This window comes from Thermobia domestica, chromosome 11 (assembly GCF_964235325.1).
Source record: "Thermobia domestica chromosome 11, izTheDome1.hap1.1, whole genome shotgun sequence".
Taxonomy (NCBI): Eukaryota; Metazoa; Arthropoda; class Insecta; order Zygentoma; family Lepismatidae; genus Thermobia; species Thermobia domestica.
Genome location: NC_137464.1, coordinates 236,262,010 through 236,277,402, shown reverse-complemented (window position 1 = coordinate 236,277,402; position 15,393 = coordinate 236,262,010). Strand labels below are relative to the sequence as shown.

Here is a 15,393-nt window from a genome sequence, read left to right as displayed (position 1 = left end):
AGTCATTGATAAGTGGTTATTTTGGAATTGTAAAACTGGAAAAAAAGAAAAAAGTTATTCCTATATCTGCTACAAACAATACCATCAAAATTCGAGAGCAAAATGTGCCTATCAATCCGTTGCAGCTCTTCAGTAGAATTGCAGCAGTACTTCATTCGAGGGAGAATCTTTGAGAGTATCTCATATGTGAATTAGCGCCGATGCCTCCATTTCTATTTGATGAGGTGTCAATGAGAAAGAGTGCTGTAGTTGACTGTAGTTGAAACTGTTGAGCTGTAAGTGCAGCGAAAAATGTTGTGTCTGTAGTAGATGGAGAATATCTTCCTAATGCAATGGTTTGGACCAAATCGGACACCTATGATGCGATATGTGAAAAGTATGTAGACTTCATGCAACGACGTTTCACTCCATGCGGTGCAGTAGTGTTTGATGGCTATATTCCTAAAAGTGTACTAAGAGTATTCAGAGACAGAGGAGAACAATGTCGAAAATATCTGCAACCATCGCCTATCACGAAAACACAGGGACAACAAGTCAGTCAGTTTTCACGAAACTCTGAGACTAAACCACGACTGATTAACATGCTGAAAGTGGGATAACAGTGTACCGAGCATGGAGATGCTGATACTCTAATTTGCAGAACGGCAATAGATTTGTGTCGAAATCATAGTTCTGTAGCAATTGTAGGAACTAATTCAGACTGTGTAGCCATTTTAATCGCTCGTGAACATCCTGGAGCGTCATTATTTTTTTTTAAACCGAAAATGGGCAATATTGAAAAATATGCTATCACATTGACGAAATACAAAATACTCTTGGATCACTGAAAGACTGCTTCCTTTTTCTTAATTCAGCCACTGAATGTGATGCCACATTAGTGACCTTCAGAAAAAGAAGAAAACAGAATTTAAGCTACTTCAGAAGGATAGTGTGCTCCGATCTTCTGTTTTGGCCTTGCGTACTAGACATTCTCAGAGAAGTTGGGAAAAAGCTTTCTTCTAATTTTCAACTAGCAAATTTACCACCAACCAGTGCGGCTGCCTCTCAACATTTTCTTCGGATTTATCTGCAAGTGCAACAGTGGTTGCGAAACAACAAGAACCCAACTGAATGAGGATGGTGCGTCGAAGAAGACAGACTCTCTCCTATTCCAACGAGTTTTCCACCGGCCCCTAAAGAAGTATTTAAATTGGTTGCTTGCCAGTGCAAAATAATTCCTTGAAGAGTTTGTGATGTTGCAACCTGTAAATGTAAGCGTGTCAACCTTAATTGTTCCTAGTTTTGCTCCTTCTGTGAGGAAGTTTCTTGCATAAGCTCACAACCAGATAAGGAATCTGACGAGGAAGATGACGAGTAATCGTTTTACCTGTTATCTTTGAATCTATGTTTTAGTTGACAGGATTTTATTCAATGTGATGCCGTTTTAAACTATTTCAGACATGTTTAGCTTCGTTAATATTCATGCATATGCTACACAAGCGAAATATTTCGAAGTGAAAATGTGATTTTGACGATTATTTTTTTAAAATTGGGTGTTCAAATTTTCTACCATTTAACGAACACTGGGGGAACTAAATATAAAAATATATATTTAACTACTATTTAGTGCTTTTCTTCTAAATCACCGCCAACAGCTAGGCTCACAACAGAGTAAATATCTCAAAAGTTATGATCCGATTTTGATTATCTTTGCTTTAAAATGCAGCTTATAAAAAACACAATCGAAAATATATTAACGTATTTTCACGATTTTCTAATGGTTTAGGAGCTTTAGCGCAAAATACTACAGAATGCCTTTCTAAAATGCCGAAACTATCAACTTTGATCACGAATAATCGTTCGAGGTGTGATTTTATTTAAATGTATAATTTACCAAATTAAAGTGTAGTTCCTGCAGAGTAAAATGGTTTGTCACATACAAGCTGAAATAGAAAATCAGGCGCGTATGGGATGACGGCCATCTTTGACCGCCATTTTGAGGATGAAGCTCACATGGGATATTTTGGAACTTTTGAGATTTCATTGTATTTGACACCAAGAGCAAATTCTGAAAATTTCAGCTTTTTTAGAATTATTTCAGCTAGTCGAACTATTTTTACTGGGCTACATGTGGAGTCATTGTATTTCACATTGACTGACTAAGTCGAATGCATTCACTCTTAGTAATACGTGTAAGTTTATTTCGGTTTTTCACTTTTGTTACATTAATTTTACTGAGTAGCGAAAGGAAAAGAGCTCCCAAAGCATTATTATACCGAGTTACAGCGAGTTGAGTTGATTTTGAGTTTAAAGTCCCTTTCAGCAGAGAGGCTTTATGAGACGGGACCTACTGATTAACATGAAATCCGAACCACATGAGCTTGCGCCGTGAACCGAACCCCTTTCTCCTACGCCAAAGGCGCGTACGCTAACCGCTTAGCCACGAAGGAGCTCCGAGTTACAGCGAGTTCTAAACCAGTAGTCAGTCATTGGGAGATAGAAAACATGGTAGAAGATTATCAGTGTATGCATGAAACTATTGCTACAAAATTTGAGTAAGATCATACATAAAGCGTACGGTCAAGGGGTCGGACTGTATACTGTTCATATATAGCAGATTACCGTATATGTACGGTCAAGACTGTAGATCCGGCAACCCTGTGACTGTGTGCACGGATGCTACAATGAGTTTAAAAAAGATCTTGGTGATGTACACGATGGAAGTAGAAAATGGTGAAAATCTGTAGCAGCAGACAACCTTGATAAACACGTGGATCATATGGTTCCTGAAAGGCGAAGGTTATGATTTCTGAAGTATCTTAACACTTGAATTTCAGGGAACCCAGTAACCGCCTGACAAAATCGAATTGCATCACGTAGTACACACTTGGCGCGCGCTTCGATTGCACTTGGTATGTTTCGATCCTCTCCGTCCTTCTAAAACATATGTCAACACCAATCCTATTACATCACCCTTTACTTAAAATTGCAAAAAAATCCCACTCCACGACGATTGAACGGCAGATGTTATTTACTTCTGTGTGGGATGAACGACATCCGAGCTTTTTCTTATCCCCGTTTCATCATTTCATGTAGTTCTCCTCTGGTGGGTTAACGGAGGCTGAAAAATTTATGTATATTTCCTGTATATCGCTATATTGAAATATTGTTAGTATGTTAAATAAAGAATAAATAACTTTCTTATGATTTTCTTCAATTATTTCACAAAATACAGTAGTTTGATATGTCTTTGACAAACAGAGAAGCATTGCAGCTAATATTGTTTAATTAAATAATTAATAGAGTCTTTGTGCATTCCTAGAAAATATTGGGTTGATGCATAAGCTCGTGCGGTTCTTATATTTTATATTTTATTTTTATTCTGCTGTTCTGTTAATTCAAATACAAATACAACATAGACATAACATTAACATATTCTACGAGTGTAACAATACATTGCATACATTTTACTGTCACTCACATTAACTCACAATCACTCAGTGATGTATTCACCTCCACTATCTATCAACTCATTCAAACGATTTTCGTCAAAATCTGAAGGTCTTCCAGAACGTGGATCGCCAGACAAGACAAACCGTCCTGCTCGAAAGCGGGAAAACTATTTCTGTGCTGTTCTTTCAGCAATTGCTTCATTCGCGTACACTGCACAAATTGTTCTCGCAGCTTCTGCTGCACTGGATCCTCGGTTAATCTCGAAGAGTAAAATGTGACGGAAATGATCACTTTTCTCAACTTGACATTCCATATTAGGTTTTCTGAAATATATATACAGTAACACGTTCACAATCAAGAAGACCTGTGTTTCACAAACTCCAAACTACGGTAAAACAATGGAATAACGATAAACAATCACCTCACGCCGCATTGTTGCCAACCCAAAAGAATGCCACACAAACTTATGCATCGACCCAATATACAATAACGTCCGATGTAACCTAAGACCACGTAATCTGATAGTACGCAAAATACCTAGAATTTTCTTTTACAGAAAGATGCCATTGTATCGTATTATTGCTGTTTATAATGACGTAGTACAAGGTATAACAAATTCAATTGTGCACTAAAATTTTTGAAATGTCTGGAACCTAACAGCCAAGTATCAGAATAACATATACAGAAATTTATTCATTTTAGATTGATATTGTTTGCAAAGTTGTATTGCTTATAGCATTTGATATATACTACATTTTTTGCTTTCATGCTTATTTATATTATTTTTTCTTTTAATTTTCGTTTTTCTTTTCAAACATATCTTTCTTTTACTTTGTATTTTTGTAATATGCATTGAATGTATGATGGGTAAGACTTCTATAATTGGGGAGAGTATTCCCTGTTAAAGTTGGATAATAAATAAATAAATATTTCAGGATTATATTGGACCATTACTGGAAGCAGTTCGTACGAAGAATGCAGAAATGGCTCAAGACTGGTCCAGATCACAACATTGGGCAACTGTAGAGCAACTAATTGCCGCCTCTGCAGGCACAGTTTCCCCACCGATCTCTCGACCTCAGAGTGTTAGTTTTGTGGACGCAGCGACTTCTGGAGGAGCTGTGAACACAGAAAACGTCGCTGGGGCGGGAGGCTCAACTCCAGGAACCATGTGGACTTGCCCACATTGCACTTACCTTAATCAGCCAGAGCTTGTAAACTGTGAAATGTGTACACTTCCAAGGTAAGACTACCTTCTAAATGAACTCTATAGGTGGATGGTGGAGGAATTTTTAACCACCTAAGGGCAAGACTTACGTATATAAACGAAAAGATACATATAATATAGAATATTAGCCTTAATGAGAAATAAATTCGTGTATATTTTTTCCCCTATTTATTGTTAAGAGAGTTGGGTTACTGACTAATTTGTTGTCAGTATTCAATATTACAAGATGCGGTCAATGCAGTTTTAACTTAGCAAGAAATCATTTGCATTATAGCTTATGTTTCATTCTATATATACTTTTTTTTTAACCCTTTAGTGTCTTGTCCGGTAACTTCAGGATAATGAATTAATGAAAAGAAAAGGAAAAATTTCTTTTCTAAAAAAAAAAAAAAAATATTATATACATATGTAGGGTTATATATGGATGGTTTCTTGTGGCCTTAGAGAGTAACCATTGATCATTGAGTCGGTGTATGTACACAGAAACTGTAATAAATAAATAAATAAATAAAAAATAATAATAATTAAGAAAAAACAGTAAAAAGTTTTGTGTCTTAATAGTGATTGTCATTTTTTTGCTAGAGTAGAGATTTTTTTTTTTTAAACTTGAGTGAACTAGTGTGTCAGATGTTAAGAAGGAAAATTGTAAATTAAGATAGAGTGAAAGAACTTGAAGGTTCGTACATACGCTCGTGCGTACAGTATATATATATAACTATCACAAGCTTCGTGATATCTTAGAATAGTGTATAATATAAAAGGTCATTTTAATTCGAAAGAAAAGTTTCAGGAGCTTGTGTTAAGTGTGTGATACATTATGCTACTATGTGATGCATAATCTTAACAAATACCAAATGCACAAATTTAGATTTTACAAAAAAACAAACATTGTGGTGTTGAAGCGTTATCTAAATACATCAAAAGATATTTGAGGCTGTTTTTGTAGATTTCTGAAGCTGTTTTAACAAGTATTAAGATATACTAGTGTAAGTCTTTTAAAAATATTTGCGGATATGCATTATACATATATATTATATATATACAATAATCGTATATGAAAGGTTGTTGAAAATTTTTCGCTGTATGTTTAACACCAGTGGCTTTTGTTTTTCTTTTCTTCGGCATGAGAGTTTTGAGAATATCTCAATCCTTGCTTGAATGAAACATTGAATTTCAAATGCTGTGAAATGATTTACAGAAAAATAAGTCGTAATTTCAAATAAATTAATTGTGTGATTCATAAATGAGTGACTTTTTTTAAGAACAGTAATATTATTTTTAAAAAAAATTGCATAGAAAAAGTATAAAATGATACTAATTTGCCTATCTGTGTGCATCTATTGAAAAAAAAAAGTTCTGTAACATTAGTTTTTGTTGTGTTTTGTTTTTATTTGAAATCTATTAGACGGTTATCTTATTTTTTTTTTTCTGATTTTATGTTTATATCTAACTGTACTTCGCATCCTGTTTTAAATCATATTTCATGTTCATTGTTTTTATTGTGTATCGAAATATTTATAAAAACATTAAGCTGCAGTGGATAATTATACAAGATAAGTTACATATGAGGAACAGAACAGTCAAATGGTAGCATATTTGAAGGCATAGATCTAGTTTACTTTTCAGTTAATTGCTATTGAAATCACACTCTTCAGTATATGGAAATATAAAACTTCAGTGATTAATTGATTCTGCTATACGAACACCTTTAACAGAATTTTACATTCATTTGCTCACAATGATTGATTAATTATGTCTGGCTTTGGGAAGTACATGAAACATTTAACTTTACTAAATTTAAGAGAATATACAGTCCCTGTTAGCTGTTTTGTAGCTTTCATATCTGCGTTAATAGATAATGGCTAGAAAGTCGAATGAGAAACAAGCGTAATCTAATTTGATAGTAATTTTGTTTCTTTCTTCGTGATAAGAAGTGTTAAAATAATAATGCATGTTATTGTTGCAATGATGTAAAAACAGTTTCAGGTTGGACTTTATGCGGCAGTCTTTGGAAAGATATCAATGAAGCCCACCAACCCCACTAGCTCTCATCTTGTGATTTCACCCGCAGAGTTGTTGTGGAGCATGGCTCTCGGTCCTTTTGCTACAGTTTAGCCATAATTTAGATTGACATTACATAATAGGAAGACTTTACATAGCTTTTCGTATCTTTCATTTCAACTGTATTACATAATGATAACAATAATAAAAATGAAATACTAGAATCAAACCAAGTCTGCTCTTTAAAAAAAACACGGAAGGAACAACAAACACACTTAAAAAGTGATTCCTGTACACCCATTTTGTAATTTGAATAAAGTTATAAGTTGGAATGGAGTAATGTTGGTTTTATTTAGTGTTTACATTTTCTCTAACCCTGGTGATTGTATAGAGTCTGAACAGACAGACTATCGTTCTTTCTGTTATATATATATATATATATATATATATATATATATATATATATATATATATATATATATATATATCACCTGTTTATTTCAGACTGATTGAAAAGAACTACCTCTCTTATCATGGTAGAAAAATTTGTATTTATACTTTTTATACTAATTTGAGGATACGGAACCCAATAAAATCATTACACAAATCTGCAAACAAATATATATGAATGTTGTTCATTCTAGCTTTAGAACTTCTTTCCCTTAATTAAAACTAAAATCTGACTAAAGCAGATTACTTTTGATAAATAATAGTGTTAAAGTTTTGGCAGTGTAACATGTCTCTGATGAAGGCGATGATACGTTGTCGAAACTATAACACTTTTATTTACTGAAAGTGGTTTGGTAAGATTTTACAGGGTTCCGACTGGTCTTGAGAAATCTATTTCCCTGATCTTTGGCCGGAAATTCCCTCACTTTAATGACAGGTGTCGGATGACGTTGACATATAAATAAGGAATAAATAACGGTTAATATTTATAGCTACATGGGAATATTTATTATATAGAGACAAATAGTAATCAATTAATCATGTTTAGGTTACATTAGTTCGAGGTCGCATGGACAATGCTGAAGCAAATGGTCAAACAAATCCCAGCATCAATTACTTGATTGTTGTCAAATACAAGAACTCAGTTCTCGAACAGTAGAGAACACCTGTTCCATTCAGTTATCACAGTTTTGACATAAAAACTAGTCTTGTTTTTGTCACAATAAGTTACTTATCATTGAAGGTGAAAAAACAAGTTACTTTTTTAAAAAAAATTAACAGTTGTAGAAAGAAAATAAAGATAAAAGAGATAATTGCGCTGGAATTGCAAACTGATATATTGAGATTGAAGCTCGATATTCTATAAAAAGGATTATCATCTTTCTTCTGCAGGTGTGTTTGTTTATATTTCACTAACGTAATACATTGTTACTTAAAAAAAGAAAACAACGAGATTGTCGTGTTTAGGCCTTTCTGAGTACGAGTGCTTTTTCCTTTCTCTTAGTTGTTCATGATGGGGTAGCATACTTAAAATCGTGGCTTTTAAGATTTGTTCTTTCTGGAGAAAGGGGGCGGGGGCGGCAAACATGCCATTGCACGCCAGCAAATTGCCTAGGGTTGACCCTGGTTATATATAGATAATTTGTCGGCTGCATGTGTTTTTATTTTTTTTCCACTGATTATTATGTTGTGGGGTATACTGAGTCTAAAAATGAGTTTAAGTTTTTCATATCATGTACAGTTTGCTTACAGAATAAGGGAGATAATACACTGTGTATACTGATTAGTTAAAAAAAAAAAAAAAAAAAAAAAAAAAAAAAGTCGTCTCGTAGATTTAACAGAATTACATTTGCCATTCATTACACAATTTGATCAACAAATGTTCAGTGTGATTTTGACCACTTTATATATATACAAATTTGCGAATCTTACAAGCATAATTTACAGAAATAAAGCATCAAGCATAATGCTTAATGCTTTTTATTCTAGAACCTTGTGTCTGTGTACAACAAAGAAAAATGTATTTTGTACCAAAGAAAAAAAAAATATCAACCAAGTCTGTTATCAATGCGGCAAACAATGGAAATCAACTGCCAATTGCCTTTACGCGTAACAATGGAAAGTTCGAGTTCCTCCTCTCTCCGCACCTTGATACAATTTTGTATCACCGTACCTTGATGCACCGTATTGATGAAATATTAGTGGGGAAAATTAATAGTTTCATATACATTTTTAATGCTTGTGTAATAAAAACGAGTAAAATAAAACAAACATGTAATAGAAATGTTTAAAAATGAAGTATAACTGAAGGAACAGCATATTAAGGCATAATTTAGGAAAAAGCATAATAAAGCATAATGTAAGAAAAAATAAAGCATAATATACAGCTGTATAAAGCATAAAATTAGTTACCCTAGTAATCACTCTGTTAACTTGTGAAAACTTTTCTTCGATTATTTCATTTTCATACTACTTCTATTTCCTGTTTCCTGCTTAAACATCCAACAGTAGCCCAAATTCCCTTCCTCCGCAAACGCTGTAAAATTCATCGTTAGTTACAAGAATTTACTATTAGAGAATAGCTCACAAGATTGTTATTTCTATGGCAGATGCTGAAGATGTACACCCTAGTTTTGCAAGAAAACCTGCCGTAATGATTTTTTTCTTTTCGTATTCAGTATGCAGAAATCTATAAGAACCAGAGAAAAACTTCCTTGCAAACGTCTGTCGCAGTCAGACCTATGTTATTGAATATATCCGTCCATAGGACTTCGAGAAAAGTTATCTCAAAGTTGGGATTTTTTTTTTCTTATATTTCAGATCATAAAGAAGAAATTTCTTAAATATATGATCTACAAACATTACTTTATCGTGTGTGAACTTTTTTTTTTTTTTTTTTTTTTTTTTTTTTTTTTTTTTTTTTTGAGACTTGATATTCCTTAAGGAGAAAATCAATTTAAAGAATAATAATATATGCGTATCAACTCATGTTTATGGTTATCTGTCTGAAATACAATTGCACTGTTTGGGTAACTTTTTCAAGTTTTTTTTTTTTTTTTTTTTTTTTTTAATTACATTTGCTAGTGATTTCTTAGTTATCCTATCAGCACTATACAAATATTGTGTTTAGTTTATACCCAGTATTTTGAAGAAAGAAAAAAAAATATCTGAGGTATAGGAAAATTTATATCCCACATTATACTTTCAGGCAGTTTTTCTCAGTATGTTTAACAACAACTGTATTGGAATAACTGAATTATATAGATATTGTGTTTAGTTGTTACCTAATATTTTGAAGAAAGAAAAAAATATAAGTAAATTTATATCCCATATCCCAACTTCGCGGGAATTTTTCTTGCGACCTTCTGGACGGATGTGATTAACACCAGCTGAAGATGCGGTCAACTAGATTTCCGCGTCTTCAGCTTAATAAAAAAGACAAATTTATCCAAGCGTAGGGACTCTTACCACTGGCATGAAATCTAGTTTTTTTGGTTTTATTTAAAAAAAATACGAAATATTAAAAAAAAAAAAGTACTGGTATTAACTTCAAATATTCTTAACCTACACACGATATTCCTGTATATTAAATTCTCAAGTTAATATTTATACCTATATTTGCCTTCATAATTTAACAATAATTATGGGCATGCAAGCATTGCAAATACATAAATCGTGTATATTATCAGCAAGATTATTTGCAATATCTTCTAGTGAGTATATTTGCTCTTGTTTATTATGGTAATAGTACACACTTCGAACATCATACAGTATAAACATGGACAAAATTCATTAAAGATATTTTTCAACAACTGCCGCTCTGTCCCACGACGCCAACATAATTCTTTCGTATTTTCCTGTAATCAACTTGGGCGCTGATTGCCTATTAAATGTTCTTGAATTGCCCTCTTTAGAATAGGACCGAAAGGAAGTCTATTGAACGAAACTATGGCATTCAAGACAAAAATGGCGTCATTGCTTACGGTTTTCTCATCAAATAGTCTTGTTCAAGCTTTCTTTGACCGTGAACCATAAGTTAGGGGCGGATCCAGAACGTTTTTGAGCAAGCAACACAAATCTGGGAATTAATTAATTTTCCCAATATACAGGGTGGTAAGAAACTATTTGAACAAACTTCGGGAGCTGATTCCTAAAACCAAAACAAGCAAAAAAAAAAAAAAAAAAAAAAAAAAAGGTCCTTTGGAACTTTGGTCAGTGAGGTATAGTTTCGGCGATATAAGGTGCCGAAAGCGTGGGAAAATGAACTTCTGAGAGCTGTAATTCTAAAACAACGCAACGTGGAGAGTGCGGTTTAGAACATGACACTCAAAGTAATACTTGCTCGATTGAAAAATGTGTAGTTCAAACCTCCGCAAGATGTGTGTGAGGGACTCCCCAAAGGAGAGATTACTTGCCAGGTTAAAGGAAATCCATACGTTCCGTTAGAAACATATATATAATTCGATTTGAAGTTACTTGCTTTCATTTTTTAAACATAAATATCTGAAAACTCCAGGAAGGTTTTTGTTCATTCACTTCGGTACCGGTCATGACAGGGCGCACAATTATACAAAAACCTAAAATTTATATAAATTAGCGCATGAGTTAAAACCGCTGGACTCAGGTCTTATATCTTTTCATTTTTGCACAAACGTATGAGTCGTAGGAAGTGAAAAAAAAAAATATGCTGTAACACATCGGGAAGTAAGCTAGTTTGTAGTAAATAGACAGAGCAGAATATATTGACAGAAACAAATACTCTTGTCGATTTTTCCGTTGAAATGACAAACGGAAAGATTATATTTTCCCCACATACCTAACTTCTATATCTGCTGTTGATTTTTAATTGTTTAACATGGAGAAATCTCTGTCTGCTTCTGGTGATATTATGGGCATGATTACCAACGACTTGCCACCCTATTCCGTACCAGCCTTCTCAAAAATTATGAAGTCGCTAATCCTCTCGCCTTTGGTGCAAGCGGTCCCGGGTTCGATTTCCAGTGGGGCACTCATTTGAAAAGGTGTAACAGTGTTTTCAGACTAGCCATTTTGTGTGAGGTTTCTTCATTCACACCAGGCAATTGCCTGGATCGTACCTAACACGCAGGTCACAGACCGCTTCCTTCCTTCTCCATTCCTTCCCTGGATAGTTTGCTCGCCGAAGGACATCTCTCGTACGTTACGGGCTTAAGGTCATAAATGCCAATAAATACATAAAAATAAAAACAATTGTGAAATCTAATGCAACGCAAAAATGAATTATACCTGCTATGCCATTTTAACGCAACCTAAAGTGCAGATTTTTCGTTTCGTTGCGTTGATGTTAACTGTTACGGAATGGGGCCCTCGATATCAATTATGTAAAGCGGTAGACTAAAAAAAGAAAAGAAATAAAGAAAGAAAAATCGCAAGCAGCTGAACACAACGGTTGTGAAGTATTGGCTACCTCCGCAATGTTAAGCGATAAGATCCGTTTGTCACGAAGCCAGAAGCAGTGGGAAGCTTTTCTCTCAGACTGTGTGCATATACAGGGTGGCCAAAAGTAGGTGTACAGTCCCGTACTGATCAACTCATTGCTTTTTATATCATTTCTTATTGTTATCCATTAGGTAGACTTAGTTTATTTATCATTTGTTCTTAATATCTTTTTACTTATCTCTTAAGTTCGGAACAGCCGAAGCAAATAAACCTATAAGCTAGAATGTTATACTTGATCAGTTCAGGGGTGTATACCTACTTTTGGGTTACCCTGTATAATACTGCATGCGTACATTCCAAACTTCATTTTAGCGAAGCTAAGGTGTCGATTACAGAAGTAGTGTTGCTACCATCAGCTAAATCCGGTAGTTAAGGGAATGACGAAGCGCGAATAGGTAAACATTTTCAAAGGCAGTTGTATTAAACTCGTTTAAAAACATTTTTATGCTACTTGTTTAATTACAAATAAGTGTCCTACCTTTATTTTTGACTCTAGAGAGTGACATGACACTACCTTTCCAACCGCCACTGCTTTTTAGACAACCTGGGCCTTATGCAGAGAAGTTTTGATGTATGATTAGTACCGTACTAAAGGCCTGACTACTGCAGGAAACATGTCAGTCGAGCTCTTTATTATGGCACTAATCACACGTCAGCAGTGGCGGAGCCAAGAGAGGGCCTGGGGGGCCAGGCCACCTTGCTCAAATTCTTGCTTCCCCCCCCCACACGCACACAGTGATATTGCTATAGGTCGACAAACGGTGAGTTGATAGTGGCCACAAATGAAACTCCTACCGAAATTTGTCTCGACAACAGAGTTACCAACTGCAGAATACCGTATGTTGCAATAGTCTGCGTTCCAAGTAAAAAAACTCCAGGCTCGTTTTTGTTTGTAGTACAGCAAGATCTAATTCATCGAAATCTTTAAGGCGCATACACTGACCTCACCATCTGAACGTTCCTTTTAACCTCTGTCCCTTATTTGGTTATCTTCTTTGTCTTCAACAAACAACCAGAAAAGAAAGCAAAATCAGTCAGCATTCTCATTCGCTAAGAGATGCTTTGCATGCACCACAGTAAAACATTACACTTGTGTTGGACGAAAAAAGTCTTTGTGCAGTAATTAATTAATTTCCATCGATTATGGCGACATAGAACAAATGAATAGAATCCATTAAATTATTTGATATTATTATTATTATTATTATTATTAAATAATATCGAGGCGCCATGTTTAATATACAGTAAAAGAAGGGAACAGAAGTTTTCATTATTTCTGTCATTCTCTCTGTTGTTCGTATCCCAATCGTTCGAGAAAATTAAGATACTAAATACTACCAACACCTACTATTTGCTACTGATAACGGTTCTCCTTCTCGACTACCTTCTGATCTTGTCTCCAGTACGTCTAGTTTCCTAACGCTCTTGGCCGTGGCAACTCAGTAGAAACCTGCTGCGATGTTAACACGCGATACTCCAAGGAAAACGGAGTCAGAGCTTGGTGGACCTATGCTACTAACTAAAGCCTGGGGAGAAGAGGCTATCAAAAATCAGTTATTCTTTATAAATAAATCGTTCAGAAGTATTTTTTTTAAACGATTCTAACTGTAGCTTAATCCCAAAACTGATATTGCTAAATAAATTCCGAAATTTATCACAGAGCCAGTGCTACAATCTCCTGATTAGTAACCATCAGGTAAGATACCGAGATGCTACAACTTGGTCGCGGCAGTAATATTATTTTGTGTAAAAGCGGTAGTTACTCCCGTGACCAGATTGTATCATCCCGTTATGTTTAGTAATCAGAGATATATCAGGAGTTTGTTCAGTGAATACTTATTTTTATCACATATTTATATTTGTTCTCCACCAAAATATCCATTTCTGAGAAAATTACATTGTCGGAATTATGCAGAACAGTAAATCAGTAGTGACATGAATTTTCAACAGGATGTACTAATTAATATTAGGGAAAGAAAAAACACATTTTCTCTTTTTGCTTCAAAGAGTCCCTTCATCATTTTAATAAAGTAAAGGCACATTCATTACTCAGTTTTAGAGCTCAAGCGTAAAAGTAATCAAAAATAATTGAACTACGGATCAAAACAAGATGCTGCAATCGGGGCAGTTGTCCCGGGCGCCATCAAACTAATCAATGTGTTTATTGGTGTAGATGTAGATGAAGGGGATGCTAATCGCAAAATTTGCCCTGGGCACCAAATGTCTAGTTTCATTACTGATTAGGCTACCATATTTTTAGAGCGTGAAATCGGGGTATTTTTCTGAAATATTAAGAATACATGATAATTATTGGCAGTTTACTTTAAAGTGAAACTTAAGCTTCAAGAGCAAAGCTTAGAATTTAAAGTGGGCTGGGACAACAAATCAGTGTCTTGTTAGAAGTCAGTTCCTGTTTATGTGCAACGTTTGTCTCTTAAGAACATTTGTCCTTGTCCATCACTTTTTACTTTATTGTTATTATTATTAATACAGTTTATTAACCAAACAACTATTTATATTATTATGTGGTTTTAAACCAAATCTGGAACTTGTGATATTTATTTACTTCCATCATTCCATCCGGCAAATTAGTATGATCTGTACGAGAGGAATGTTTTCGGACTGGTAAAATTTGAGATGACTACTGCCATGTTATAACTTTGAGCTTCGCCTTATCTTAAGTAGATACAGACATGTCGGAAGGTTTGATTTTTGTAAATTCACTAGTTCAAACGCTGTCCAAGATGAGGTCTGGAGAATATGTCTCTCAACAAACAACATTCCAACAAATTTATCAAGAATGTTTGGAAATATGCAAAGAAAATGGTCTTGACATTCCAGAGCCGAAAACAGATAGAATATAGAGGTTCCTCGTGGAAACGAACTAGACATTCGCCATCGAAATATCACAAATTCGTTTTGGATTAATCTCTTCCTTCATTGGAGAGAGAAAACAATTTTCTAAAGATAATATACTTAGAGACATTTTTCTGCCTACTATTGATAAGGCAATCGCTGAGGCGGAAAAACGCTTTGGATCATGTATCAAAATCATTAGAAATCACTACTCTACATCAAAAAAGTGAAAACTTTTTAAATTACAACATCGTGGAGCCTATGGTCCAGTATTATGGAAGTGATCTGGAAACATTCAAATGTGAACTCAAAATCCTCCCAAACACAATTAAGTTGTATGAAGATGAGAGAAAACCAAAGTTGATTCTTTGATTAATTTCGTTCATATTTGCGTCTACAAAAGCGCATTCCTAGAAACCTATAAGCTAGATATTATTTCTGTGACTATA

The 15,393-nt window shown here is 34.4% G+C and overlaps 1 protein-coding gene across 3 annotated transcripts in view; it reads left to right on the top strand.

Annotated features, from left to right (window-relative positions):
- The window catches only part of Npl4 (nuclear protein localization 4), a 267,388-nt gene extending 260,391 nt beyond the window's left edge, over positions 1 to 6,997 (top strand). For 2 of the 3 annotated variants that reach the window (XM_081731827.1, XM_081731828.1), the window contains exons 12-13: positions 4,368 to 4,675; positions 6,641 to 6,997. In XM_081731827.1, coding sequence (XP_081587953.1) covers positions 4,368 to 4,675; positions 6,641 to 6,686 — 354 coding nt within the window. In that variant the 3' untranslated portion in view covers positions 6,687 to 6,997. Of the gene's footprint in view, positions 1 to 4,367 lie in introns of all 3 variants that reach the window. The other variant, XM_081731829.1, reaches the window with a different exon arrangement.
- Positions 6,998 to 15,393: the final 8,396 nt, after the last annotated feature.